The following is a 26,874-nucleotide window of genomic DNA, read 5'->3' as shown; positions in this document are numbered from 1 at the left end:
AAACGTGTGGCCAAATAATACTCAAGAAAGTAGTATCGTGACGTACAATGTTTCTGGTTTCGAAAAAAACATTAACAATTACCAGCAATGTTAGAAAATTTAATATATCTAATAATAGACTTAAAACACACACAACAGCAGCAAGAATAAAAGCGTTTCATTGTGTTATAGTGGACACCATTCATCAGTTCAAAAGAACTATTGGCCAGCTGTCTCAGGCACTCGCCTCTTGTTTAACTTTTTTTGTCTCGCCTTTCTCCCGCTGACTCCATTCAAACTGCGCCAATTTTCTGTGGCAGACGTGTGCTGCATTCAGAAAGCACGGAACTTAGAGACGTGATAATAAAAGGGGGAGTACTAAATTGCACGTTAAAAAAATTCTGTACTCACTAAGACAAACGAACAGTCAAGTTTCTTTTATATATATGATTAACCTATGATATTTTGTTAGTGTCGTATTTGCTCATTGATAGTATGCAATTATTACAAATATTCGGGCATTCCTTTATATTGCATTAACATATATGGGACGCCTCCCCTGCATGGAATGGTACGCTCCAAAGGCGTGCCGTTTGAACACGCCCCTTACTCATTCCCAGTTTCGCATCAGCAGCACACTGGAATACTCTGGCATGCGAGCATCTGTCTGAATGGATTAAGGAGGCTACCTACTGTCAGACGGACCGCGGCGTGAATGCTTTAAAGGTACGACTAGGATTAACTTTTTCCCCCCTAATCAATATCTTCTCACAGCAGTCTATAGACTGTTTGTTTGATGGGCCGTGACTGAAGCCATATGAACAATACACATTATACAACCATACTTGTAAATGTGTCTTTTAAAAAGTGTAATGGGACAATGATTTTTTTTACATTCAAGTGGACGCTTTAATTAAATGTAATCCTAAAGTGAAATATAAAATTTCAGTTTATAAGATACAAGTAGTGGGTATGGGGTGGGGGGAGGTTTGTTTTGTTTTGATCAGTAAGTTCATCATATGCTTCTTTGCTATTTAATTTGAACTTTTTCTGTGTGTGTTTGTGTTGAAAAAAAAAGTGGAATATGTAAAATACATTGTTGTTGTTGTAAGTATATTGTACTATTCCAATAAAAATATTTGGGAAAAAAAAAGATACAAGTAAAAAAAAGATACTTATAATAATAACAATAATAATAATAATAATAATAATAATAATAATAATGTCTGGTAATAATAAATTATTTTTATAATTTTTATTCTTATTCTTCTTATTATAAACCAGCCTCGTATATTCAACAGTTTATCAGTGCGAATTAACTTAAACAGAATAAAACATTTTAGTTACTTGAATGGGACAAATAGATAATTGAGTTCAATCAAGTTTTTGTGACTTGCAGTAGATGTTGTATTCATAACCATGTATTTTTCTTGGTGACTGTTAGACTAAAGTGCAACTGACATACAAGAGATTATTGACATCAATGACAATGTGGGAAATGTTGTCAGTGGATGCCAATAAAATTGTCTGATGCAAGAAATTTGAGGAAGGTAGTAGATTTTCACTATTTTGCATGGTGGGCCAAGTTGCACATTTTACTTTTCTTCAGATAAAAGCTTATTGGTTGACAGTCAATTGTAAAAACTTTAGATTTCTCATTTATTTCTTAATGATGCCAGAATTAACAAGACATTATTGTTGTGGAATGCATGTTTTGGTCTGTACAGTCAGGACTGTGCTGTGATGATATGACTTTATCCTGCACTTTCCTTTCTGCTGTTGAATTGTTTTCAGCTCCTCACCAGATACGGAAATAAGTCATGCTGTAAAGTCATTTTGCCTCTCCCGTAACATCAGCATCTATGCGCTTCAGCACCCCTTTAATTATAGACTGCACATACATTCTGGGTTGGCTTCAAGTCTCCCCTCAGAGTTTCCGAGGCCTGGCCTGCTTTGGGAATTCCAAGCCCCGGCCGCAGCGGTAATGAATATGACTTCGGAGGCATTCCGAAAGATTGCAGCCCCGCAAGCACACTGGGAAGGGTGGTGGGTAAAAGCCAGAGGAGACAACGTCGTACTCACGCCATAATCTCTGGCCCCGAAAACACCCTTTTCCTGTGATGCCTCATCGCTATGCTTCACTGAGCTACGGAGGTGGGTGGGACAACTACTGCTACAGCAGTTCTGCTCCCAAGATCAGATCACTGTCAGATGTGCTATGTCCTGTAATGCTCATTAGATGCAATTAGCTATGTAATCTAGATGGATGTGAAGGCTTGTGTCTGGGGTGGAGCTCCCTATGAATGGTGTGCTTGTCTGATCAGCATGTCCATCTCTGCATTTTTTTTTTTTGGAGGTTGCAGTGAATAAGGCACACTTTGTTGCAGTGACCTAATTCATTCCATGGTTTTAAACACATTCACATACACACACACACACAAAGAGAGAGAGAGAGAGAGAGAGAGAGAGAGAGAGAGAGAGAGAGAGAGAGAGAGAGAGAGAGAGAGAGAGAGAGAGAAATGGAGAGAGAATTGTATACTCTGCATTCTCAGGCTAAGCAGATATTGTCATCTCAGCAAATTGGCCACATTGCTGTGTTGAGGTAGGGATGTTGTTGATATAGGACCCGAAGGGCATAATGAAACAGGCAGGACAAGCTGGTCTCTGTGCAACGCTGCATCTGTCTCCAGGAGTCACAGGTCTGCATGAGTAAAAAGCCATCAGGGTGTCTACAACAGCATCCAATCTCTTCACTCTCCAGGAAGAAGCTATGATAATGATCCACAGGCAAAATAAACATGCCAGGAATATACAGTCTCAGTGGAATGCTAGCATGTTACCCTCCTAGCTTGTTTCAGGAAATGGTTTCTGGGCTTGCTCTAGTGTGGCCAAGCACATTTCATGACCAGTGCTGACCTGTCATGACTCATGAGTAGCGTCCACTTGATTCTAGATTTGAAAAGTTCCTTTGTTGACGGTCTGAATGCCTTTGGGAGGATCATACCACAGCATTGAGCTACTTGCGCTAAACAAAAACATACCCAGCTTTTGTGCATGATCAGATGCTGTTTAATGTTCAACTTATTCAAACTGCATTTAAGTCTGCAGGGACAGGTCTGCAGCCCACCATGATAAAATTAGGCCAACGGTATTCTTCTTCACCTTACTGATCATTGGAGTTCCAGTTTATCTTATTATGAAAAGAATCCTGTACCCCCCTTGAAACAAGAGATGCCCTAACAGAAATAATAGTGTCAGGAGCCTAAGGCAGGGTCAGGCCTAAGACATTGTTCCCCTCCAGAGGCCATGCTACAGCAGTGGCATGCTGAAAGGGAGATGTTCAGGGAGGGGCTGAAGAGGAACAGGTGCAAGCCAAGAGGGGGGGTGTGCCCCGCTTAGCCATCTGGTTTCTTTCGGGGTGTCTAGTTTCCCAAACACGTTCCCTCATGCCGTCCATCAGTGCATTAGCGTGCGCCGGCAGTCATGCGCACGCACGCACACACAACCGCAGTGTGCCAGGTCGCCATGGCGCTGTATGGGGCATTAGCCCCCACACATGTGCGCGGTCAACCACGTGCACTTCTATTGTGGGGTGGAACATTAAAGTGGTTGAGGAGGGGGGAGGAGTTGGGGGGGGGGGGGGGGGGGGTGCAGGAGGTCTAGAGGGACCAGAGGGTGGGTGGAGATGCTGAAAGAGACATCTTGTGCTTTCTCTGGTCTCAGTGGTGGGGTAGCTCCTGAGGAGCCTGGATCACTGGATTTGCCTGTGGAACTCGAGGTTTGCATGTCACGTGTTACATTTGGTTGACAAATATCAAGTGGTTGGTCGACTCTAAGAGCAGGAGATATAAACAGAGTTGAAAACAAGAGAAAGATGTAAATGTTGTGTTGTGGTTCATGTGTGCAGAGATTGCAGACCTGTAGATTTACTGCTTGAGGCAGAAGACAACGAAACAAACATGGAATGCAAAGAAGAAATCAGTGACTCGGACAGTGGCATCATCCTAAACTCTGGTAAGCACTTCAAGTTGTCAGTCCACAGACATATTTGTAGCATTAATGAACCAATTGTCTGCAGATGTTTGAGTTCACTTCTGTGAACGCTATAAGATTTGCCAGCAACTCTTGTAAATGTCTGACTAGCATTCTGACAAAGGCTCTGTGGTTTTATTGGAATGCGGTGGTAGCGCTGTTTGGGAGGTCTGGGCTTTCGCTAGAACAAGTTGGGCTCCATATTGCAATGTCATTGTAACTGCTACACCTAGCTACGTAAGAAAGCCAAATACATCATTTTGTTTCATCAAGGTCCAGACAGTCCGACGTCTCCCGTGAAGGACCTAAGTACTCACACACGGGCCATGAGGCTTAAACACCAAGCCCTGGAGGACAGATTGGAGCAGTGTCTTCTGGAGTTGAAGAAACTCTGCATTAGAGAGGCTGTGAGTGCCATCATCCTGTCTGCACCCCATGCTAAGAGCTACCAGCTACAATATGATGTGACATCATTGAAATTTACAGATACGCCACATTAAACCTTATGTGAAAATATGTCATGTGAGTTTGGTGCAGCTATTGAGCATCTTAAATGCACTGTGGAAAAAAAGGCTTTTCACATGCAACGGTTAAATGCAATTAATGGGAATTGAGCTTTATATTGCCCCTTAAAGTAGCAAAGAAAATCAGCTAACTAAGTATGGTGAAGCAGGCTGAATCAGCTAACCAATTGTGGTGAAGCAGGCTGAATCAGCTAACCAATCATGATGAGGCAGGCTGAATCAGCTAACCATTGTGATGCAGTGTGGCATTGCTGTCAGTTCTTTTGTCTTTGACAAGTGGACTTCAATGGAGCCTCTAAAGTAAATCAATAGTGGACAGTCCTGAAACAGATGCTTCCTTACAAGTTAGTCAGGGAGTTACACATTCACTGTGAACCACCAACCCAATAGCTTCAAGGACAGACTCGTTCCACCATAAAGTCCCCTTTGTGTATGTAATAGCAGTAAACATCTGTTTGTTTATTGATAGCCAAATACAGATTTAGCCAGATGCTGCTAATCTTGCTTCTTTTTATATTGTGATTTATAAACAAAGCACTTCTTGCTTTAAACCAACAATTAAAGCTAACAATTAGGATAACATTATCCTGATTGATATTAATATCATGCTTTGATTCCACAGGAGCTGACTGGAAAGCTGTCATCTGACTACCCATTGAGACCTGACGAGAAGCCTCCACAGATTAGGCGACGGATTGGTGCAGCCTTCAAACTAGACGAGGGCTTGATTCCCCAGGACAGAGAGGTGCAGTTCAGTAGTGACATTTTCAGTTTCCTTGCGCATTCTTTTGTCTCATACCCAAATATTGATTCAGAGAAGGGAGAACTGTTGTGGGCACACTGGCCCGTCACCATTAACCCGCACTCTACCACTCTCGCCCCGCACCGGGCTGCTCTAGGAGTCAGAACTGCGGGCACTGGAGGCAGATCTGGCCCTTCACCAGCAGATTTACGAGGCAGCGCGACAGCTGTCCCTCGAGGAGCACCTGAGCAAGCCGGTGAGGAAGAGCCGGGTGCAGCAGTGTAAGCGCGAGGAGAGGAAGGTGAAGGAGCTACAGGAGGCTGTGCTGAAACACCGCGTGAGCCACGGCTGCGTGTCTCCACAGACCTGCCGCACCTCCAGACAGCCAGGCAAGTCCCTTCCACGCCTGCGTCCTCTCACCCCGTTGTCTGTCTGTTGACAGGAAAAGAAAATGCACAGATGCACAGAACTGAACGTGTTTTCTGTAGTAAGCTGTAATATTTCCCTTTTCAGACTCGTGCATATCGGACGACAGCTCGCTGTCCGATGCAGTGGCCCTCGATGACGGTAAGGGCCGAGTCTCTTTGCACTATCGTACGCTGGGCAGCCAATGCTTAAGCTCACTCAGCTCCTTCTGTGTGGACAGAGCTGGAGGTGAGCCCACTCTCCCCGATGGCGCCTGACCCTAGACCCAGGACGCAGCGCTCGGTGCACCGCACCCTTTCCCCCAGCCGCGGCCCACAGCAGACGAGCTCCGTTTCCCGTCTGGAGTATGAGCGCTCGCCCGTGCAGAACTCCCCATGGAGGGAGTCCAGTCTGGATGAGCCCTATGAGAAACGCAAGCAGGCTCCATCCTCTAGCAGCAGCAGGTCGTGGTAAGTAGTGGATCAAGTGGCTCTGTAGATGCATTAAAATAGCAGGTGAAGAGTCCATGTTGGTAAATTTAAAGAAGCATGCCTCAAACACATGTTTACATGTTTACGTTCACAATATCAATGAAATTCGGCTGTAGTGAGGCGATGAAATTACAGCCATATTCTCTAAAGGGAAAATAGATGAACAAGCCGATCGGTTTACCACTGTAATGTGGAGTGATATTGATCACGCCGGGGCGTCTGTGTGGGCAGCAGTCCGACAGGAACTCCGTCAGAGCCGGGACTGGCCGACCTTCCTCCTGCACCCCAGTTTGTGTTCAAAAGTCTGGCCATGCGGAACAATCAGTCCAACAGCGCCCCCTCCACCCCGGAGCTGCCACTGCGTCGACACATTTCTCAGTCCTTTAGGTAAGGCTGTAATATGGGATTTATAGCTGAATCCTGTCTTCACAATGACTGGTTGCAGCTGCCTCTTTATCCATTTATTTTTTTAGACCTGAAAACGCCATTCTTTATCTAAGCCTTTATGTTCACATCTTACAACGTTTTAACTTTGTTGTTGGTTACAATGAATATTTAAACATTAAAACAAATTGTTTGTTGAGATAGTAATAAAAAATTGTATCAAAGTTAAGGCAAAAATTTAGTTTGAACGAATGAATGCATTGGTGAGAACGGCTCAATATGCTTCAGTTAATGTCACTGTATGTAAGACAGGTTTGTGAATCTAGTTCTACCATCGGATATGGCTGTGATATTTATATATATTATATTTGATATTTTATTTTTAACAGGCTTCCACGAACCAAGACAGACCCAAGCAAACCTAACTTGGACCTGAGCCGTGGGCGGAGCAAGCTCCCTCGTCGCCGTGTCACCGACTTTGCCCTGGCCTACTCCGTGCAGCGGCTATACCAGTGCAGCTCAGAGGACAGCAGCTCGGAGCACTCCGTGTCCTCGTGTGCAAGCTCGTCCAGCCGGGACTCGGCCTCCGAAGGCGTCAAAGTCTGCCCACCTCCGTACAGTTACCGCCAGCGCCATGTTGCACACAAAGCTCAGGGTCAACAGCCCGCTCTGGGACTCCCCAAAAACAACATGGCCCATCCCACGGTCCACCCCTGCCAGCCCGCCCAGCCCACGTCCCAGCTCGGCAGCAGAGACAGCACCCCTCTCAGGGTAGACGTGGGAAAGCTGAACCCAGTGGTGAGCTCACAGGCTCAACTGGTGAATATCAAGCTGCAGCAGCCGGTTTCTCCTAAGCGTGGGCCCAGACCGCCTCCGCCGTACCCCAGGCTGTGCCGCGGCCCTTCACTGCGGGAGCATCATGATCACCCCATCAGGCTGCTTCCTCGGGAGGTCGTATCAAATGACCTCAGGTCGTGGCATCAGAGGTACACCACCGGAGACATGAAGCCCCGGCCACTGGAGCGGCAGGGGTCTATGCGTGTGAAACGTCTGCCAAACCAAGAGCCCCCGCCATACCACCAGATCCAGTCTCAGAGACAGGTAAAGAGCCATGACAAAATATGTCATGTGTCAAATCCTTGGTTTCGGATAAACTAAATGAATCAATTAAGCCACGAAATGCTGATACGATGTTGTTCTTTCCAGACTCCACAGAAAGTAATTCTGCAAAGGGCTCCTGATGGGACTCCCCTACAGTGGTATGAAGAAGAAGACTGTGAGATTGTAAGCCAGGTCTAACGACCGTCTGCTGGAATCAGTTATGCACAGCACAAACGTTATTTCAGGCTTCTTTAAATATACTTTGAAACATTTTTGTACACAACATTTTTATCTGTTTATTGAGCCAATGGACTCTTATAATACCTCCAGGTAAAATGCTGATTCTCAATAAGATTTTGAGATTTTGTTTATGGTGCATCTTTATATCCACTGTTTACTCTTACATCACTGACTGAAATTCAAGTCTGAGACTTACTCGTAAGGCATCATGCCACATATTTAGCAAAATTTGTATTATTATTACTTTTGTGTACTACATTTTTGTCTATGACAACAATTGCTATTTATACTATTGCTATTTCAAAACAAGTCACATAAAAAGTAATTTTCGAATATCTTTGTGTCTGGTACACAGTTTTACATAAAGAGTATTTCTTAGTATTTTAGAGCTCCAATAATTTAATGTAATAAGTTTTTTTTAATTATATGTTTATATATTATTTATGTTTTTTTATTTCTTGCTAAATTAAGCTAGACCGTTTCCTAACACTTTTAGGAGCATTTAAATGTTTTTGCTAGATGATGCTATGCTGTATTATATGAGTTATATGCTAGCCTTAATGTATGTGCAAATATTTTCAATTTTTAGGTGGCATAATGCAGCTGTCCATCATTATACTAATTACACTAACCATCTAAATCATATTTTATTTTATTTATAATAAAACATATCTATCATGATGTCCATTTATTAATTTGTACCACACTTAATAGTGAATCCAAATCTTCATCTTAGAGTCACTAGACATAACACAATAGACCAGTATAAAACATAGAGACTAATTCTCAGAGGGCACATTCTAAAGAAACATGGATCTTCAAAAATCCTGGGTTGTATCATCCCAAAGACAGAATATGAGCTACCTATATTTATCAAGTCCTTTGATTCTCAAGCACTGTATGTGAGGGTGCTGATACAACAGGTGAGTGAAAGGGAGTAAAGTGAATATTCTGTTCATCAGGGGAAAGATGAGTGAGTCGATAAGAATGAATGAGCAATGCCTCAGTAAAGTGCTGTCCTGAACTGAGATGAAAAGACAATCATGAAGAGTATAAGTTTCATACTTATGAAACAGATACATTATGTGGGTAGTTATTAACAAAAATAAAGTAAATGGCAAGTAAATGCTATTAAACGTAAAATGTAGAAAAACGTGTAATCCTCCATGTGAGGTTTGTTTACTCATGGGGTTTGAGTGAGAGACCCTGCGAAGAGGCAATACATGTTGCCGAGCTGTTACATGGTACTCATACACCCACTGTTCTCCTGGTTAAACGCTTCCACTGGATTCATTTTCAGTCATTGGGATATTTTGGGATGAAAAGCCAAGACAGGGTTAAATCTACCCAACAAATCCAAATTGCTCTTCAATTAAGATTCGTGAAATATCACCATGAAATATAGAGTATATTCTACATACAGTATATAGTCTTTTTATATTTTCAAACAGTATATTATAAATCATATGACATTCTATCAAGAAGGTGCTTGTCATGCTCTTGACTTGGACTCTCTAGATCCTGTTTAAATCGATACTCTGTGCTAATGTCTTTGGATAAGCCATGTCTTCAGGTGGTAATAACTAATTTTTCTTTTCTTATTAAATAAACAGTGCACAAAAATAAAAAATTGAGTTTACCTCTCACATATAACTCTGAAACTAAGATTCACAGAAAAGTTGCAATAGAGTGAGAAGCATCTTTAAAATGCTTTTAAGAAACTCCAGTGGGTATTTAAGAAAAGCATAAACATAAGCTTGACCAAAATATCAGTCTAAGTGTTAGAAGACCACATTGTTTCACCTGCTGTGAGTCTTCCTCAGTGTTTTTCATGGTCTCAGTATCCACATGAAAGATTATCTGGTTGTACAGAGATCAGTCTTAAATTCATAAGTAAACATTTGGGCTTGGGTTGTAAGCTTGGAGAGAATAGGACCTAGAGGGAAAAAAAGAAAAAACCATTTAGACAGGCTTGGCCAAAAGGAAGCCATGATTGTAGGGCTGTGGGACAGAACTGGTGAAGTGCAGTGGTGGTCTCTGCAGTCAGAGGAGATGAATCAGTGCAGTCGATAGTATAGTTGTGGGCTAGGCATAACACAGAATATCCTGCATGTATAGTACAACTCCAGAAGATAAAAGATGAGAAAAGTAGATCACAATTTAGGAAAAATAACTTTGGCTTGGAGTGAGAAAAGGAAGAGAAATCGTGGTAGAACACAGCAACGTGGATATGAAAATAACTCCATGGGATGAGGTGAATGTGCCAGCAGCTTGTAGTTGGAGAAGGCCAGTATGTGTCTCACCTCAGAGCTCAGTGGCCTGGCATGTTCTGTTCTCCTCATTCTGTTTCTTCATCTCCTCCAGTTCAGCGCTATGCGTCTCATGGCCATGCTGGAGCTTCTCCATGTGAGGGACCGTCAGTGCCAGCGTCTGTGCTCACCTCCGGCCTCCTGCTCAGAGATGACCCAAGTCCAGGCGTGTTTCAGCTCAAACACATTAAAGAGGACCAAGCAACCAATGCCCATTTCATTAGAACAGGTCATGAAGAGTAGGACACTAAGTGCTTAGGGCTTAGAAGGCCTGGATCTCAGTCTCTTCTCTAATTCGTCCCAAAGGTGTTCTACTGGGTTGAAGTGAAGACTCTGTGCAGGCCAATCAAGTTAATCCACACCAGACTCTGCCATCCATGTCTTTATGGACCTTGCTTTGTGCACTGGTGCACAGTCATGTTGGAAGAGGAAGGGGCCAGCTCCAAACTGTTGGGAGCATGGAATTGTCCAAAATTACTACAGCAATTCCCTACTTGCAGGTCTTCTGCTATGGCTCATCAGACCTCTACAACTAATTCAGAATGCTGCAGCACGACTGGTCTTCAATCTCCCTAAGTTCTCACATGTGACTCCTCTGCTACGCTCTCTTCACTGGCTTCCAGTAGCAACACGTATCAGATAAAAAACCTTGATGCTTGCTTACAAAGCCAAAAACAGACTAGCCCTTCCCTACATGATGTCTGTGGTCAAACAGCGAGCACTCAGAACCTCAAACTTGGCTCGACTCAAAACTCCACGCTTAAAGTTTCAGGGAAGACAAAGCTCCAGACTAATCTCGGTCCTGGCTCAAAGATGTTGGAACGATCTTCCATTAGCTGCTCGGACTGCAGTCTATTGATATCTTCAAGCGTAGACTGAAGACTCACCTGTTTGTTGAGCACTAACTCAGCAGATAGCACTTGCCATTGTTCTTTAATTGTTTGTCTGGCTATGGTTATTTGTGCTTCTTGGTAATTTAACTTGGAAACACTAGGTAATGACATTGACTCCTGTAGTTTAGTACTAGCACTCAAGGGTATCTTGAATTCTGGCCTATCCGCACTATTACCTAGGATGAATTCTGTGATCAGATGCAAAGCATTTTGTAAGTCGCTCTGGATAAGAGCATCTGCTAAATGTCGTAAATGTAAATGTAAAATGTCTTGGTATGCTGAAGCATTCAGAGTTCTTTCACTGGAAGGAGTCATGGGGCAGTAATGGTCTTGTGGTAGGGAACTTGTCTTGTGACCGGAGGGTCGTGGGTTTGACCCTCCTGAAGCCATGACTGAGGTGCCCTTGAGCAAGGCACCTAACCCCAACTGCTCCCTGGGCGCTGGGCTAGGGCTGCCCACCGCTCTGAGCATGTGTGCACCACAGCCCCCTAGTAATCACTAGTGTGTGTTTGTGTGTTTTAATTGCACAGATGGGTAAAATTTCAATTGCGGTGAAAAATCATAATTGACAAATATGGCACATTTCACTGAAACAAAGGGGCCAAGCCCAGTCCCTGAAAATCAACCCCACACCATAATCTCCCCCTCCACCAAATTTACACTTGGCTCAATGCAATCAGACATGTACTGTTCTCCTGGCAACTCCCAAACCCGGACTCGTCCATCAGATTGCCAGATGGAGAGAACACTTGGTGATGCAGCTGTTCGACCATGGAAACCCATTCCATGAAGCTCTCTGCACACCGTTTTAGAGCTAACTTGAAGTCCACATAAAGTTTGGATGTCTGTAGTGACATGTCTCTTCACACTATGCGCTCCCCACTCCATCTGTACATTTGACTTGAGAACATAATAAAAGTTCACCACCAGCTAAAGCCCATTTGTTCAATGTTTATCACAAACCAGCAAGTCTTCTTGTCTAGATCCTGTAAAACAGACATACGCATGCCTGAGATCACAGAAAACTACCTTACTTGTAGATACAAATAACCAGAATGCAGCTTGCCTATAAAAAGACACTGTGTCCACTGCTCCACTGTGTCTCCATTAGGAATTATTGTGGTCAACAGCCTCATTTACCTTCCTCAGAGTCCTCTTCCCTGTCCACTCTTCTAGTGGTATACTTGTGGTATACTGTACTTGTGTTCACAAAACAACACAAACCAAAAGTTAAAATGTCCACATTCATTTTGACAGCTCGCAATTACACCACCAAATAACAAAATCAAATAGAATGTCATAAATAGTAGTTGCAGGAAGCTTTTGAGTTCATGAGTTTTGAGTTCATGTTTCAGTCATCATAAGGTTAAGAGCATTCAGTTAACGCACATACATTACATGAAATACACCAGTAATAACACAAGAATGCACACTAAAAGATGCTTTTTCAGTTCATAAAAGAGACCTGGTTTACATTTTTGCTGAAGCCACATATTTGTGAGAAAACATTGACCACACAATGCGCTATTTAGATTCTTCTTATTGCTTTCCTTAAACAAATGAAGGCTTCCCTGTGATCTTTTTTTGTCAGACCTAAAGGATTAAATGGGTTTCATTGAATACAATTTAACCACAGCTACTACAGGAAAACCACCCAGACCACAACTGAAGCTGGCTAAACAGCATCATTCTTCACTGACCAAACTCTTAGTTTAGGTACTCATTAAAATACAGTTGAGGTCAGACTGCAAATATGCATAAACTATGGTACAACAGCACAGACTCAAGCCTGGGAAACGGTACTTAACCATGTATACTATATTTGTTGCCTCCCAAACTCTTAATTCATACCACGAAGGTCTTGATCTCGTTAGGAGATAACTGGGATTTAAGACCACTTTCTCATGGTGACATCAAGACATCAAACTTTACCTCATTCATCCACCTAAGCAGCAAAATGATGTCATGATGTTTCAGAGATGCCAATCTTATTTCCAGTACAGGATGAAACTCTAAAGCGAACACAGCTAAAACATCACCATTGTCAGCTTTAATTAGCAGCCACCCTCAAGCCCCTAGATCAGGAGTGATCAACCCGCACTCTTGCGGCTCTATTAGGGCGCACTCACACTAGGCCCATTCGAACCGGGCTGTGTCCAGGTCCGATTGGGCCGGGGAGAGGTCTGAGTCCCCAGCCGGTCCGCGCTCTCACCTGCACTAACGGTCTGTGCCGTGGTTACCTCATCAGCTCTGAGGGCGACACACTGCTACATCTTCGTGGTGCGCGGTTTGTTTACAAGCCTAACGAGCCACTAATACTTTTAAAACCGGCGTAGTGGAAAACGTGAGACTCGTTTGACTCGTTGAGTCTCGTTGGTGAGACGCTTCTGTCGCACGTTTAGGAATAAACCACATATACACATACGTGGTGCAGCAATGGCACCGCAGAGGACTGAGGGAGGCTTCAAAACTATTGCCGCTGTCTGTTCTCTTCTTCTTGTAGGTGAGCGCAGGTCAGTGGCGTTGTAACGAGTGTTGATAACGGAGTTTATCCACTTTTTACCTAGAAAACAACAGGTGCGTACATAACAGAGCTCGTAGTGTGCGTGCGCGCATGCATGAGCAACCTCGCCGCGCCAAGGCCCTGAAACACTCACATTAGCAACCCCGCCGTGCTTTATGGGCGTTTCGGATCCTTACGTTTATATCGAAGTTTGACGAAGGTATTTTCGTCAAAAGCGCATGTGCGTGAAATGAAAACACCGCCAAGCTTCCCAGTGAGGACAAGATCATTTCAGTAAACAATTTGTGTCAAGTTTGCTCTCAAATGGCAGGGGGAAAATGCACAGCAAAAACGAAAATATGATAGGTCTCTGTGTGTGAGAGACAGACAGAGAGAAAGAGAGAGGAGGGATGGGTGATGTTCAAGTGTGCCCGTGTGTATGTGGCTGTTTGCTGTAACACAGTAAAAAAAGTGGCTCTTGGTCCCCTGCCCTAGGTCTTCACATTCTAGACTATCCTGATAATGATGTGCGATGCCATGAATAGCTAGAAAATGTAATAAGGTGGCCAGATAGTATTTTTTTAATGAGTGATAACGCCTTTCTGTCCAATCTGTAGTCACATTTCTAAAACTATAAACACAGTCAACACCACATGAGTCTTTAGTGGGCTAGACACGTAATACAATTCATGTTGTTTTTGCATAAAATGCAGTTATTTAACATGTTTCTATTCTGCTTGTATTTTCTGTACACAATGTTACCCAATAAATTTCTGAATCATTATTGTCTTATTTACACATGCTTGCACACATGTCAAAAATTAAAACCTAAGGTTCAAAACCTTGAATATTGTGTAAAATGCAAAGTTCTGCAAAAAAAGCAGGTGAAAAGCTATTACTGTAATACACATTTTGGACATACAGGTAATTGAAATAAAATGCAGTAATAGACCAACCACAGCTGATTCAAATCCCAGTTGGAGACACAGCTATGTACTGTGAGTGACATGGAAACATAAAAACAGCTTGTTTGAACAGTTTGGTCAATGAGCGCCCAGGAGCAGAAAGTGACAGAGGAAAGAAAAATAATGTCTGCACAAGGACAAGGTAGAGGGAGAGAAGTAAGAATGTGTGGTGCTGTTGAAGAGTAAGATCTACAGTCACAGATGAAATTAGGTTAGAAAATATGCTTTTGAACAGGACATTAACTATTTGTATGAGGTAATGTGTTGCAGTGTTCAGGGTTTTTAAAAAGCAAGTATTGGTAAACGCTTACTAGCAGTGGTAAAAGATCAATAGGACTGCATGAATTGAATAAGTCATAAGGCACCATCACAACACTTAAACTTGTGAAACGAATCACCTGCAAAACCATGAAGATTACCAAAATTACTAAATTGTTGCATCAGTCAGTTAATCAAAACAGACACTCACCAAGAACATATGACGTCAACCAGGACGCTCACATCATCGAGAAGTTAATGGTTTGTAAACAAAATTGGTGCCTGCACCATCAGTGTATCAGGTATTTATGCAAAGATAATGGACATTTGGAACACACGACAGAAAAAAGTCAAGTCACACGAACATGATCTGGATTACTCCACATTTATTGTAGAAAAGCGAAGGACAAAGTCTAATAGAGACGCTGGGGCTTTCCCATGGTGCTCTTGATGTAGAGGGCCCGAACATTCTGCCAGTTCTTCTTCAACAGAGACACCAGGAAGTTGACGGAGAGATGGATGTTGTACACCAGCTCATCCTCAGACATCCTCACATGGCCCACTGCCACAGCCAGACAAAGCACCTAAGGACACATCAACAGACACCTCAGTACACTACTCAAGGACTGGAACACATCACACCTTTGCATTTTAGCATATATCCACATATAATACATACCAATGTAAAGAAAACTGGACTACAAATTCATACCTTCTTCATCTGGAACTTTATGGTGGACTTAACTTCATCCACCTTCGTATTCAGGTTCTCGTTGTGGGTGAGCAGTGACGGGAACTTGCCAGCCTTGTTGAGACCAGGACCCAGGATACGAGGGATCTGCTTAATCAGGGACTCGGAAGCCAGGAAGGCATCATATTTTTTTGCTGTAGAGCACAGGAAGAACACGAGATCATATATCTAATGCGATAATCACAGCACCTCTCAGGCTCCTAGTTCGGCTAAGTGCACCCTTCTATTTAAGAGCATGAGCAGCAAAACAGGGCAGACAGGAGAAATGGCGCCTGTTAAATTCACAATTAAAAAGGTATTTTTTTAAAGGGACGTTTTACACAAACTTTGTTAAACCAATCATATGCATGTAGTTAGCATGCAAACACAGTAAACTCATAGAAACTTCAGTACTGGTGCAAGAAAATATTTTTGTTGAAGTTCTTAAGCACTAACCCAGCTTCTTCACCAGCTTCTTGTTCTTGTTGAGCTTTTTGAGAGCTTCAATGTCCATGTGTGGGATCTCTGCAGCCTTGGCTTCATCGCAGTGCTGCTGGTCACCAAGCACACACACGGAGAACTTGGGACGTGGGGTGGTCTTCAGCCTGTCCGGGACAAAGAAACAAATCCAATCCACTGATACCACCACGGACAGCAAGTACTTCAAGCAATAAGATGCAAAACCAAATCATCTTACCCATACCACGCTGGCTGGCGCCGACAGCACAGTCATACAATTAAATTGGTCGGCTTGGGAAAGAGCACGAATGCTCACACCCTTAGCCTCCCCTCATGTTTTAAGACCCAGGGTAGGGGTCCGCCTGCTTTGCCAACCCAGATGAGGGAGGTACGCAGACTACCCAGAGCTGTTCTCCACTGCCTACCCCAAGGCTGTCAGAATAACTTAGATCCAACTCTCCAAAGGCCAACAGTAAAATGGCATACATGGAGCTTTAGACAAAGAATGGGGTGGGCAGAGAGAAGGTTGGGTGGAACAGGAAAGGCCCGAACCTGACAGTGCCTGAGAAACGCTTGTCCTTCTGGGGATCATAGTTCTTCAAGCTGATCTGCAGCTCCACAGTCTCCAGAAACCTAAAAGTCAAGCACCAAAGATGAAGACAGCTTGCAACCACAGATCATTTGCCCAAAACAAAGTTAGGCAGCAACGATGTTGAGAAAATACAGTAAACCACACGGTGTCCCGATATCTGATACTATAGCAAATTTTTACCAATTAATGAAACCTATATAGCCATTTGGGTCTTACTTTCTCCTCTTCGCGATGGAGCCAGCCTGGACTTCCCGAACAGCCTCGTACAACGTGTCTCTTGAAACCTTGCTGCAATAAAAAAAATTGTATCAAGTAATTTTTAATCTTTAAAAATTCTATAACCTTAGTCATTCTAAAGCTACAGAAATACCTGGGGAAATTTCCCGTTTATATGCCATTAAATACGATAGCTCCGTATGTGTCAAGATCATGCAATTAAGTTCTGAACAGCGTCAATCTGCACTAAAATATACCATAAAAATAAATGACAATTACTCAAATAGTAGTACCGAATATCTGATTTTATTAAATAACAAATAATAATGTCCCGATTTCACTGGATTAAGATTCTGAACAGACCTAGTCATACAGCTAACCCAGCTAGCTAACTTGCGTGACACACCGGACCAGAGCATTAAGCACTGGTTTGGTCAATTTTCTTAACCTGATCTCCCAGTACATCAGTTAAAACCAGTAACATGTCTTTTCTCGTTTACAAAGATAGACAAACGTGAAGTTAAACAGACAAAATACTATGTTTTACAACGTTTTTCATCGTACCTCATTTCGGCTTGACTTTCCCTGCCACACGGAGCTCAAAAAGGAAGTAGTGCAGGAAGTTACGTTAAATATAAGCGCCTGTCGTTTGAACAAAGTCAACCGAATCGGCCATATTTGTTGTGGCTTATTTCCTCTAAGACTTTGTAATGTAATATTTACCATATTTAAGGGTTCTTCCACAGCTGTAGACGAAATAAGGCATAAACAGTATGTCTATTTTCGGTTTAAAGTTGTTCAAACTTTACTTTGTTGTTGAAGAACATAAATATTATATTAATACTAGATATTACTAAACAGCAATGACACTCAAATTGGTCATCTGATGCTGTAACCTTCAGGAATTGTTAGTGTTCTACGAGTGTTTTGATATATTGGAGCATCAGCGTTGTATTCTCTTGCAGGTTACTGTCAAGAACAATTCTAGACATTCTCCTCTGACTCCTTTCATAAACAAAATGCTTAAACCCATGATTGTCTTTTGCTAGATGTTTTTTCCCTTCATTCTGTGTACATGCTCTTAAAACACAACAAGGTTGCCATAAATGGCAAATAAATAAATTATTGAAATACTGACTCGGGCTAGTCTAGCACCAATGACCATCTTGTTTGAGTTCACTCAATTTCCCCTACCTTTTCCATGGAAAACCTGCTCACCTAATTTTATGTTGTACTCTGGGGTCACTGTAATATCCATACAGGGAAGCTCCAGTCAAATCAGATCGAATCAAAGCTTTATAGTCACATCACAATTACACAGGAGTTAGGTGGGTGAAAAGCTTAAGTGCCAACTCTTTCCTTTGGCAGAAATGAACAAATATCTTTGGAAATATAATCTATATATATATATATATATATATATATATATATATATATATATATATATATACAGTTGTTAAAGATCAAATGGATAGACATGTTCATGCACACTCTTTACACACAAGTGTTGCACACTTAATTTATATACATACTGCGCATCATGGGAAATAACCATGAGCACACTGTGAGAGCGTGCTGGCATTCACCAAACCTAGCCGTCCATTGCACTGCCAGACAGAGAAGTGCAATCTGTCACTGCACAGAACACATTCGCAGAGAGACAGCAGGCTCTACATTCACTCCATCCAACCCTTGGCATTGTGCTTGGTGGTGTAAGGCTTGCATGCAGCTGCTCAACTGCAAAGAAACTCCAAGTGCAGTTTTTGAGCCACTTTTACACCAAGCCCCTCAGCACCTGGCAACCCCACTCTGTAACATTACATGGTCTGACACTTTGTGGCTGAGTTGCTGTGGTTCCATAATGCTTCCACTCTTCATTAATGCCACTTACTGTTCATCATGGAATTTCTAAGCTGATGTGTAGCAACAGTGGCATCCTGCTACAGAGCCCTTTAGAGCAACCTATTCTTTCACAAATGTTTGGAAATGCTTGATTCATTTTAAATGCCTTCATTTTATACCAAGACAATAGGACTGAAACACCAGAAATCAAATAAACTTAGAATAAGTTAATAGTGTAGTCTTTGAAACATTTTTCCAAGCCATTACATTAAAATAGTTATTACTATTATTATTGTTGTTGTTTTTGGAAAGGTATGGCTAAATTCCTAAATGTCATACCCAAACTCACAACTGCTTTGTTAGGTTAATTCAGAATATCATGAAATTTCTATATATATATTCTATATATTACTAAATCATTATTAAAGTGGAACGGGGTGAAAGCTACATACACATCAGACCCATTACAGGGATACATCTTCATATATTTACACTTAAGGATACACATACTAGCCAATAAATGCAAACAAATAGATTGTAAACAAATAATTTGTTTATTTATAGCAAAATTACAACATACATTACTGAGAAATACGTTTTAGTGCAGCCTGAAGAGATTTCTTAAGAAAGGTCTCATTGAAAGAGATACAACATGACAACGTGTGTTGGCATGCTGCATTCACCTGTAAAGTCAGAAAAACATTTATTTTAATAAAAATAAACTAACATTTTGAGACAATATATTTTCTTCTTTAAATATGAGCTTAATTAATCATGTGAGTATTTAACATAGAATTGGCCCCAAGAGTAAAGTTCAAGACTGGCCCCAAGACTGTTCTAAATACTTCACACATCACTGGACAGGATGTTTTATTTTTTTGCAGCCTGTGTGAATTAATCAATTTCATATAACTTACATAAGACTGGAACTTTGTCAGAACGGTCAGCATCATCTTGGCGAACTTCATGGACTTGGGGAACTGTGGTGACTGCTTGCTCAGTTGGGTAGTAAAAAGGGAGAACAGCTCCTCACTCAGTTCAATCTCCAGGAAGTGGAAGGAGCAACACAAAGAACGCACACAGGCACATTAAAACACTTACGCACTACAACAAGTACCACCCAGAACACACAACTGCACAATGTGACTCTTGCAGTGTGATTATTCAATGTGTAGCCATGTTTGAGCTGGTGGAGATATTAGGGGAAATATCAGGATATAATATACCTTTAAGTCCAGCAGGGCATGGATGACAGACAACAAACCCTCATTCCAGGATACTTGAAGCGTCATTCTGGAAAGTGGCAAACCAATATGTGGACTACTGATGCATGAAACATCTCAAAGACATGCACATGCTTGTGTAAAAATGCAGATAAAAGAACCATAAGATAAAAAAGTAATAATCAAAAAGGTTTGACTCACTGGAATACCAAAAGTCTGTGATGTGGCTCAAGGCACTCCTTCACCAGCCGGCAGAGCAGCTCAGCCTGGGAACTATCTGAAGGATACAACACGGACTTACCCACTAACCTTTGAACACCATTTCAATAACTAGTGAATTTGACCTCTCATGGTGGTATTCCTTGACTGTATTTGCCATACCTGTCTGTCCTGCCTTTATGATTGGCTCTATAAGAGCTTGGCAGGTCGGCCTCGGGTAATGACCGCAAAGTGAGACAGCGGCAGTGACCAAGCAACGAGAGGCTGGCTCTGTGAGGGACAGAACCTGAGAGACATGAGACAGAAAGACAGACAGACAAAGTTTAGTAAACAAGCATCACACCTGACCAGCTCATAAAAACCATGGGTCTTTAAAATAATTAGTTGAACAACAAACCCACAACATCCAAACAGGTTTCACTGGTTAAATAACACCAGAATGCCAGTAATGATGTAAAGTGCGTCACTCACCTTACCAAACAAGAGGTGCCTGATAATGATGCAAGCAGTGCTGTGGCTAAGATCCGGAGACAGTGCTAACAGAGAGCTACAGAACTGAGGTAAGGTGGCTTCAGGGGTTTCAGCCAAACGTAGAATTCCACACAACATCTCCAGCTGAAGTCAGAAATAAATGCAACAAGCATATGAGAAACAACAATGAGAAACAAACATAGCACATCATTTCCAAACATTTCTTTGTAGTTTGTTCAAATAAAATGGTCTGCACCTACAACACTCCAGACAAACCTGATATGAATCACATTCATTCAGCACTCTGAGAGTAGGCAAACTGCTCTCATCCCACTGTAAATGGCAGAAAAAAAGAAAAACAACAAGGCAAGCTAAATAAGGTATAATTTTTGTTAAACAGACAAGCCAATTGCCTTCAGCAATTTTAGGGATCAAAAGAAGTTACCCATATTACCTCTGTTCCAGACTCCAGTAATTCTTTTATCAGAGGAACTGCTGCCTAAAATACAGTGCCAGTGAATTAGCATTTCAAGCACATTCAACATCATCTCGTCCCTCTCTTACTGTACCGGATACCTCTCCTCTAAAACTTTGTATTAGCAGAATTTGGAAAATCCTAGTTCATATACTTACAAAAACAACGTTAGTTATACCATATGAACAATGTAAACAAATGTGTTTTTGTCATAGGGCAAAAGATTTAGATTTTACAAGAGAATGCTAGCAATTTCGGCTCATATCCACTTCACCTTTATATTGTCTGGCAAAACACACAAGGAACTGTCCTGTGGCTGTGGACGAGTCCCTGCAGAATCTCCTTCCTGATGCTTGACAAGCTGCACTGTTTCTACACTGGGTTCCTCATCCACAGTCAACTTTCCACTCTCGGAAGGCCCACCAACCGAGACATCCATCTTCATCCTTTTGGAATGCAGTTCATGCCTCTCTGTATCCATGGATACAACCTCCCTTTTTCTTTTCCTGTGTTCAGAATCCGCTTCATTATCTAAAGTTAATCCACAGCTTCGGTGTTCATTCAGGTACAGGTCCCAAACTCCTCCTTCTTGCGAATCATTGAATCTCTCGCACAGCCCTTTCAGATCCGCCACACACCGTGGGGTGAGGAGTGTACCTCTCCCTAGGTCTTCGGTTCCAATATCTCTGTGAAGCTGAGCAGTTAGTGCACAAATCCATGGCTTCTGATTCATGTCCTGAGCCAGGCAATGAAGCAGGGTCAAAACACTCTCTTGTGGTACCCCAGGGTGGAGAAGATGCAGAAAGCACAGTAGATCACACTTGAATGCATCAGAAAACATGTAGACAAGTGGCTTGCTGAAACGACAGTGGGGGCGTTTTAGACTCACTATTATAATTAGAGAGCGGCCTATACATATTTTAAAGTACAGACTATACCTAAAACGATTGGGATGTAAAACTTGGAACCTTTCGGTAACCATAAACAAGGAACAATTAAATAATTGCTTACTTACGCAGTGAGCGAGTTTGTTCGATCATCCAACCACGCTTCAGCTTGGCATAAGGCGTCCAGAAAGGACCGTAAAAGGAACTGGGAACTGACACCTCGTTGTCTATTCAACACCTTCTGGGCACCATTTACTCCCCCGTTCAGTAACGCGTAGGCTAGCAAGCGAGAGCGCCAGTCAAAACGATTCAACAACGCTTTCATGGCTTAACGAACAAGTGAGAAACCCTCAGACAGCAGAATCGTTTCTGTCCTTGTCGATATTAGTTATCGGAGATACATGTTCCAAAGTCTGCAAGTCTGTCGTGCTCACAGCATGCATGTTCCGCGGTGAAGCTAAACAGCCAAGTAGAATTTATGCGCCAAGTTCTGCGACTACTTTAATCTGTGGCCAAATGTAGCTTGCGTCCCTACACTGCCACCTGCTGTTTGTTTTAATATTAATCATTCGAACCTCATTAGAAATTCTGTGCGAGCAATTTTGGATAAATCTCCTTCAAATTGTATATTGGGAAATTCGTTCTTATTCTTGACCACAATCCCATTTTGATGATTAAAAAATAAATAAAATCGTGTAGATTAATGCATTGATAAACAACTGAAAGTGGAATTCTGCATGACAATGAAAGCAACCCATTTGAAATTCCACGGCTTAGAAATGAATGGAAAAGAAGCCAATAAGGCAATCCAAACATTTTATTCTCAATTTTCTTCCAGCAAAAAAACAAACAGGTAAGGTAATAAAAGTTATAAAATGCGATGCCAAGTCTTGGTGAGGCCTGCCAACCTGTCAACACTGCAATAAACACCAGATTCTCAAAAGCCTACCAACAAGTTTGCACAGCTATTTTGCCCAGAGCTGCACCAAGCCTAGTTTTAGATCATCAATTTAAAAAAAAAAAAAAAAAAAAACCAAACAAAACTGGCCTGTTGTATTGATTTAACATGGGCTAAAGTAGCAGAATCTATATTAATAAAAATATTAACTGAAGACAGAGCATTAAAATCTAAATCAGTGATACAAGGTGCAAATATTAGGAGACATACATACATACATGTGGAAATTACCAAACAGTACATAAGTGAACAATAAACCAAGCATTAATGATGGACATTCAAACTTTTTTTTTCCTCAAGTTACAGCAAAAATATTCTAACCTGGTCTTATCCTAAGGTATGTATGTGTACAAAGACAGCAGAAACACCTTCAAAACAGTCTCTCCCCTCAACACAACTTCAATAAATTTAACATGACAAAGTTAGCCAAGCATGGAGGCTGAAAATAAACCAACCTGCAGTGTTTCAGGCAGCATTTAGTGCAGTGTCCCCAGTATCTACCAGGAGACAGGCGACACATGCACACCCGGCTCATTCAAGAAAGTCTAAGGGATGGAACACCACAAGCGATTAACATGCAACTTGAGAATGTGGGAACTCCAAGAATCCAAAACATGAGCTCTTGAAAGCCAAAACTCAAGAGACTTCATATTCATCGAGAAAATCAAAGTCCTCATCATCCAAAAGTGTCAGGGCAATGAAGTAGCTCAGAATACGCTGGTCTTCATCAATACTCCCGAGCAAGCCTGCAGTATTCTGTTTTGGGTTCAAGAAAGTGCAGTTACCAAATCAGTATGCAGACTAGGGTCAACATGCTCCAGATTCATCAAAGCTACACTACAAAGCCCATAAGACATACAAAAAACAAGTTTAATTAAAAGGGGAGAAAACATTACCTTTGGTCTGAAACGTCTGCGGTGAGGTCTGTGCCCAGGTGGCAAATCATGGCTGAAGATGCACTCTGAGGCAAAGGGGCAGTATCCATGGTGCATGAAGAAATTGCACTTTATTTTACTGGGGGGGGGGTGGTGGCAGAACAAAACAATTCCTTCAGATAACCGCAAGCTCCAGCTTTTTAGCACTGTCTACTTGGAAATACATACACCCCCCACACACCCACTTCAGTCCATGTTATTTTGAAAATGACCTGAGAAGAGTAGTCTTGTGCAATTTTACATTTACACTAAACGTTTATGCCCCACTCAACTGACTGAACACATGAAATGCTCTTTAGTCAATAGAAGATCTCCAACCTGCTTTTTGCTTTAAAGGACGCGATCAGTTCTGCCTTTGGTTCACCCTCGCTGACCCAAAACTTGCTGGGAATGTAAAAAGATGACTTCACTCTGCACTGCGGACAGGCCCTGAAGGACACATTTGTATTGCATTTTGACATGCCATTTTATGCTTTTCCATGCAATTTGTCTGTGTAGACATCTCCAACATTACAACCATACTTGAAAGCAAATGAGCAGCTCACTTGATAACATCTTCCTGGAAATCTTTGGTCTTTCGCCATGTCATAATGCAACCAAGGCAGAAGGCATGGCTACAGTTTGGCAGGATACCGAAGCGCCTCTCCCTCGCTGTGGCCTTCTCATAGACATTGTCCATGCAGATGCCACACAACACATTTTTGCTTTGATCGTAGGCTTCAGATTGTCCCTGCTCTGCTGAGGCTGTAGCACCACTCTCAAGTCCATATGGATGACTTGCTTCCTGGAAACAGTAAAAACCTTGGTCAAAGATCAAGGCAATCTCACAGGGTTGATTACAATTCCTCCAGCCAAAAAAGATAGCAGTTCCATACAACTAATTAAGTTTCAGAGAGAAAGAAAAAAAAACAAAAAATAAAAAAAATAAAAAACAACCTCCTTAGGCTCAGCAGAAGCTGCATTAGACATGGACCCTGCAGAACTGCTGTTGCATGACTGGCTGGGGTCATCACACTTCTGTAGCTGCTGAGCATCATCTGCAGAGGGTGACATTGATTTGCCACTGAAGAGCTACACAGAGGAACTGGTAAAACTCAAATGGCCAACTTACAATGTACATAAATCATGACAAGTAGCATCACAGTAATTGTTGGTGTATTGTAAGGTAATCATTACAGAAAAAGACAATACCCTGTGGTTGAGGTGCAACTGCATATTCTTCCTCCTCAGCAATATCTGTAGTTGGATGCAAATTCTGTTGCCTCAAACTTGTAACGAGGGGTTCAGACCCTCTCCGACTCCAGCTGTGTGCACCCTGCCTTGGGAGAAGGGAGGGCTCTGACCCCCGACGGTCAGTCAGAGCATGACCCACCAAAGCAGAGGCATGAACTACAGGTGCTGAACCTCGCCTGCCACCTAAAGTCCCATTATCCACACGTGGAGCAACATGGAGATACCTGAAAATAAAAATCAAGAATCAAGACACGTCTCCAAGATTTGATAAAGGATGTTGTAAAAATTGAGGCTGCCCTCACCTGCAACTATCACCAAACCAGCAACCTCCTTTTTGGAAGTACCTGCATACTTGAACTGGCGGAACAGTTGGCCATTCATGCAGATAAGAACAACGCTGACCATACCTGCACGAACCATTTATGAACTGCCTGAGAAATGTATTAAGGACAAGCATTAGACACCTGTAGACATGTAGGGTACTTAATACAAGCCAAGTATTTTTCACAAGGTCCTTTAAACATTAAAACTGGATAAAAAAAACAAAAGAAGGCTTAAGTTACAAACGGTAACGTGTCAACTTGCAATTTCTTCCACTTGTACTGTAGTCAAATGACCAAACAAAACATAGCTAACCCCATTTACGTGGTTAGCTGTTTGTAAACGGAGCTTTTAAAAACATTTCCTGTGCGACCAGTAAAACATCTTTATTGATTGCAGTATGCGGAAATTGAAAGAGCAACGACATTAAAATGCTAAAAAGCAAACAACCGGAAGCATAATGAAACTGGTAAGTTAGTCGGACTAGGTGTCGTTGCTTCCACAGTGCAGTTAGTTAACTTTACTGTTGACCATCACGCCAGCCAAATTAGCCAACTGGCTCGTTAACTAAACCAGCTAGTTAGCCAACTAAAGTCTTGTTGGGGAAGTGACCGGATGACAATTAAACATGTTAGCTGGGCGACTCGAGTGTCAAGTAGTTAATTCAAAAACAAGTGTTTCAAGAATAATCGACCTGCAAAGCTGTCTTTCTATATCAAAGTCAGGTTTTCTCGCAGGTCTATTCCGCACATTACGTCCGTCCATGACAGCTGTTTGAAACTAGGCGACCAACTAACGACCGACTGACGCCTCAGCTCGCGAGCCGGATCGAGCCTCGTTTTGAAGACGGGAAGCGCGGAACGAGGCTACGTCACGCAGCTTCGACCAATCGACGATGTTAAAAAAATAGAAAAAGTTCTAGATACATAATATTAAACTCTTACGTGTGTTAAACGAAATGACCAGAATTGGGTTAATAGCCGGTGCTTTTCAGACACCTTGTTTCTTTCTGCGCTATATACACTTTTCTGCTTTTCTTTTCTTTTTTAAAAAAACGTTCTTACCTGCATACAACATCTTCGGTCAGTCGCGTATTCTCCATTTGGTTGCCCGTTCCTTGGTCTCTGACGCAAGCGAAGACCATTAAACGCAGATGAATTTAATTGTTAAGACGCGGACTTGCCAATTAAAATGACTTTTAATCGATTGGCCCGATTGGCTCTGTAGCGTCTAAGTTAGAGTCCCACCCCAATAAGGAGTGGCAAAGGAACAATTGCCTGCTAAAATCCAGGACATAGCGCTAGTATAAGCATGTACAGGACACAGCAGAGCGCACAACCTCAGTACATCCACATAACGAGGAAAAAAAAGTATTTTATCAACGGTAAAGGGCCTAAATAATAATTTAAAAAAACACTACTCAGGTCATGCCCTCATATGGCTGATAGGTCACATCAAGGCCGGAGTGGGCCCTTTTTTCTGCCCGG

The 26,874-nt window shown here is 42.2% G+C and overlaps 4 protein-coding genes across 8 annotated transcripts; 1 reads left to right on the top strand and 3 right to left on the bottom strand.

Annotated features, from left to right (window-relative positions):
- Positions 1-126: 126 nt before the first annotated feature.
- inavaa (innate immunity activator a) lies at positions 127-8,892 on the top strand. Of its 3 annotated transcripts, none has more exons than XM_077003723.1 (10): positions 127-705; positions 3,887-3,993; positions 4,285-4,418; positions 5,158-5,280; positions 5,435-5,666; positions 5,791-5,844; positions 5,924-6,152; positions 6,408-6,560; positions 6,947-7,658; positions 7,764-8,892. In XM_077003723.1, the coding sequence occupies exons 2-10, from the start codon at positions 3,939-3,941 to the stop codon at positions 7,854-7,856; spliced, it is 1,785 nt and encodes a 594-aa protein (XP_076859838.1). In that variant the 5' UTR covers positions 127-705; positions 3,887-3,938; the 3' UTR covers positions 7,857-8,892. The 3 variants fall into 3 exon arrangements, with proteins under 3 accessions (XP_076859838.1, XP_076859836.1, XP_076859837.1); XM_077003721.1 differs by having other exon boundaries at positions 6,405-6,560; positions 7,764-8,890; XM_077003722.1 differs by lacking the exon at positions 127-705 and adding an exon at positions 3,669-3,757 and having other exon boundaries at positions 6,405-6,560; positions 7,764-8,890.
- Positions 8,893-15,195: 6,303 nt separating this feature from the next.
- Positions 15,196-17,470, bottom strand: rpl10a (ribosomal protein L10a). The gene is made up of 6 exons (XM_077003720.1): positions 17,388-17,470; positions 16,824-16,895; positions 16,568-16,648; positions 16,013-16,161; positions 15,539-15,711; positions 15,196-15,410 (listed from the first exon to the last, which is right to left on the bottom strand). Exons 1-6 carry the CDS (start codon positions 17,390-17,392, stop codon positions 15,240-15,242), a joined length of 651 nt encoding a protein of 216 aa, XP_076859835.1. The 5' UTR covers positions 17,393-17,470; the 3' UTR covers positions 15,196-15,239.
- A 1,736-nt stretch (positions 17,471-19,206) lies between these two features.
- On the bottom strand, positions 19,207-22,440 carry fance (FA complementation group E). Of its 2 annotated transcripts, none has more exons than XM_077001243.1 (10): positions 22,069-22,440; positions 21,328-21,910; positions 21,033-21,077; positions 20,855-20,911; positions 20,579-20,722; positions 20,270-20,393; positions 20,090-20,165; positions 19,892-19,958; positions 19,583-19,708; positions 19,207-19,348 (listed from the first exon to the last, which is right to left on the bottom strand). In XM_077001243.1, exons 1-10 carry the CDS (start codon positions 22,263-22,265, stop codon positions 19,247-19,249), a joined length of 1,521 nt encoding a protein of 506 aa, XP_076857358.1. In that variant the 5' UTR covers positions 22,266-22,440; the 3' UTR covers positions 19,207-19,246. The 2 variants fall into 2 exon arrangements, with proteins under 2 accessions (XP_076857358.1, XP_076857360.1); XM_077001245.1 differs by having other exon boundaries at positions 22,065-22,225.
- Positions 22,441-22,739: 299 nt separating this feature from the next.
- Positions 22,740-26,608, bottom strand: mkrn4 (makorin, ring finger protein, 4). Of its 2 annotated transcripts, none has more exons than XM_077003718.1 (8): positions 26,452-26,608; positions 25,369-25,497; positions 25,025-25,290; positions 24,770-24,870; positions 24,379-24,617; positions 24,152-24,262; positions 23,795-23,912; positions 22,740-23,654 (listed from the first exon to the last, which is right to left on the bottom strand). In XM_077003718.1, the coding sequence occupies exons 1-8, from the start codon at positions 26,529-26,531 to the stop codon at positions 23,535-23,537; spliced, it is 1,164 nt and encodes a 387-aa protein (XP_076859833.1). In that variant the 5' UTR covers positions 26,532-26,608; the 3' UTR covers positions 22,740-23,534. The 2 variants fall into 2 exon arrangements, with proteins under 2 accessions (XP_076859833.1, XP_076859834.1); XM_077003719.1 differs by lacking the exon at positions 26,452-26,608 and adding an exon at positions 26,082-26,239.
- Positions 26,609-26,874: the final 266 nt, after the last annotated feature.

Source organism: Brachyhypopomus gauderio, chromosome 4 (genome assembly GCF_052324685.1).
Source record: "Brachyhypopomus gauderio isolate BG-103 chromosome 4, BGAUD_0.2, whole genome shotgun sequence".
NCBI classification, from domain to species: domain Eukaryota; kingdom Metazoa; phylum Chordata; class Actinopteri; order Gymnotiformes; family Hypopomidae; genus Brachyhypopomus; species Brachyhypopomus gauderio.
The sequence above is the reverse complement of the archived record's forward strand: the minus strand, read 5'-3'. Positions and strand labels throughout refer to the sequence as shown.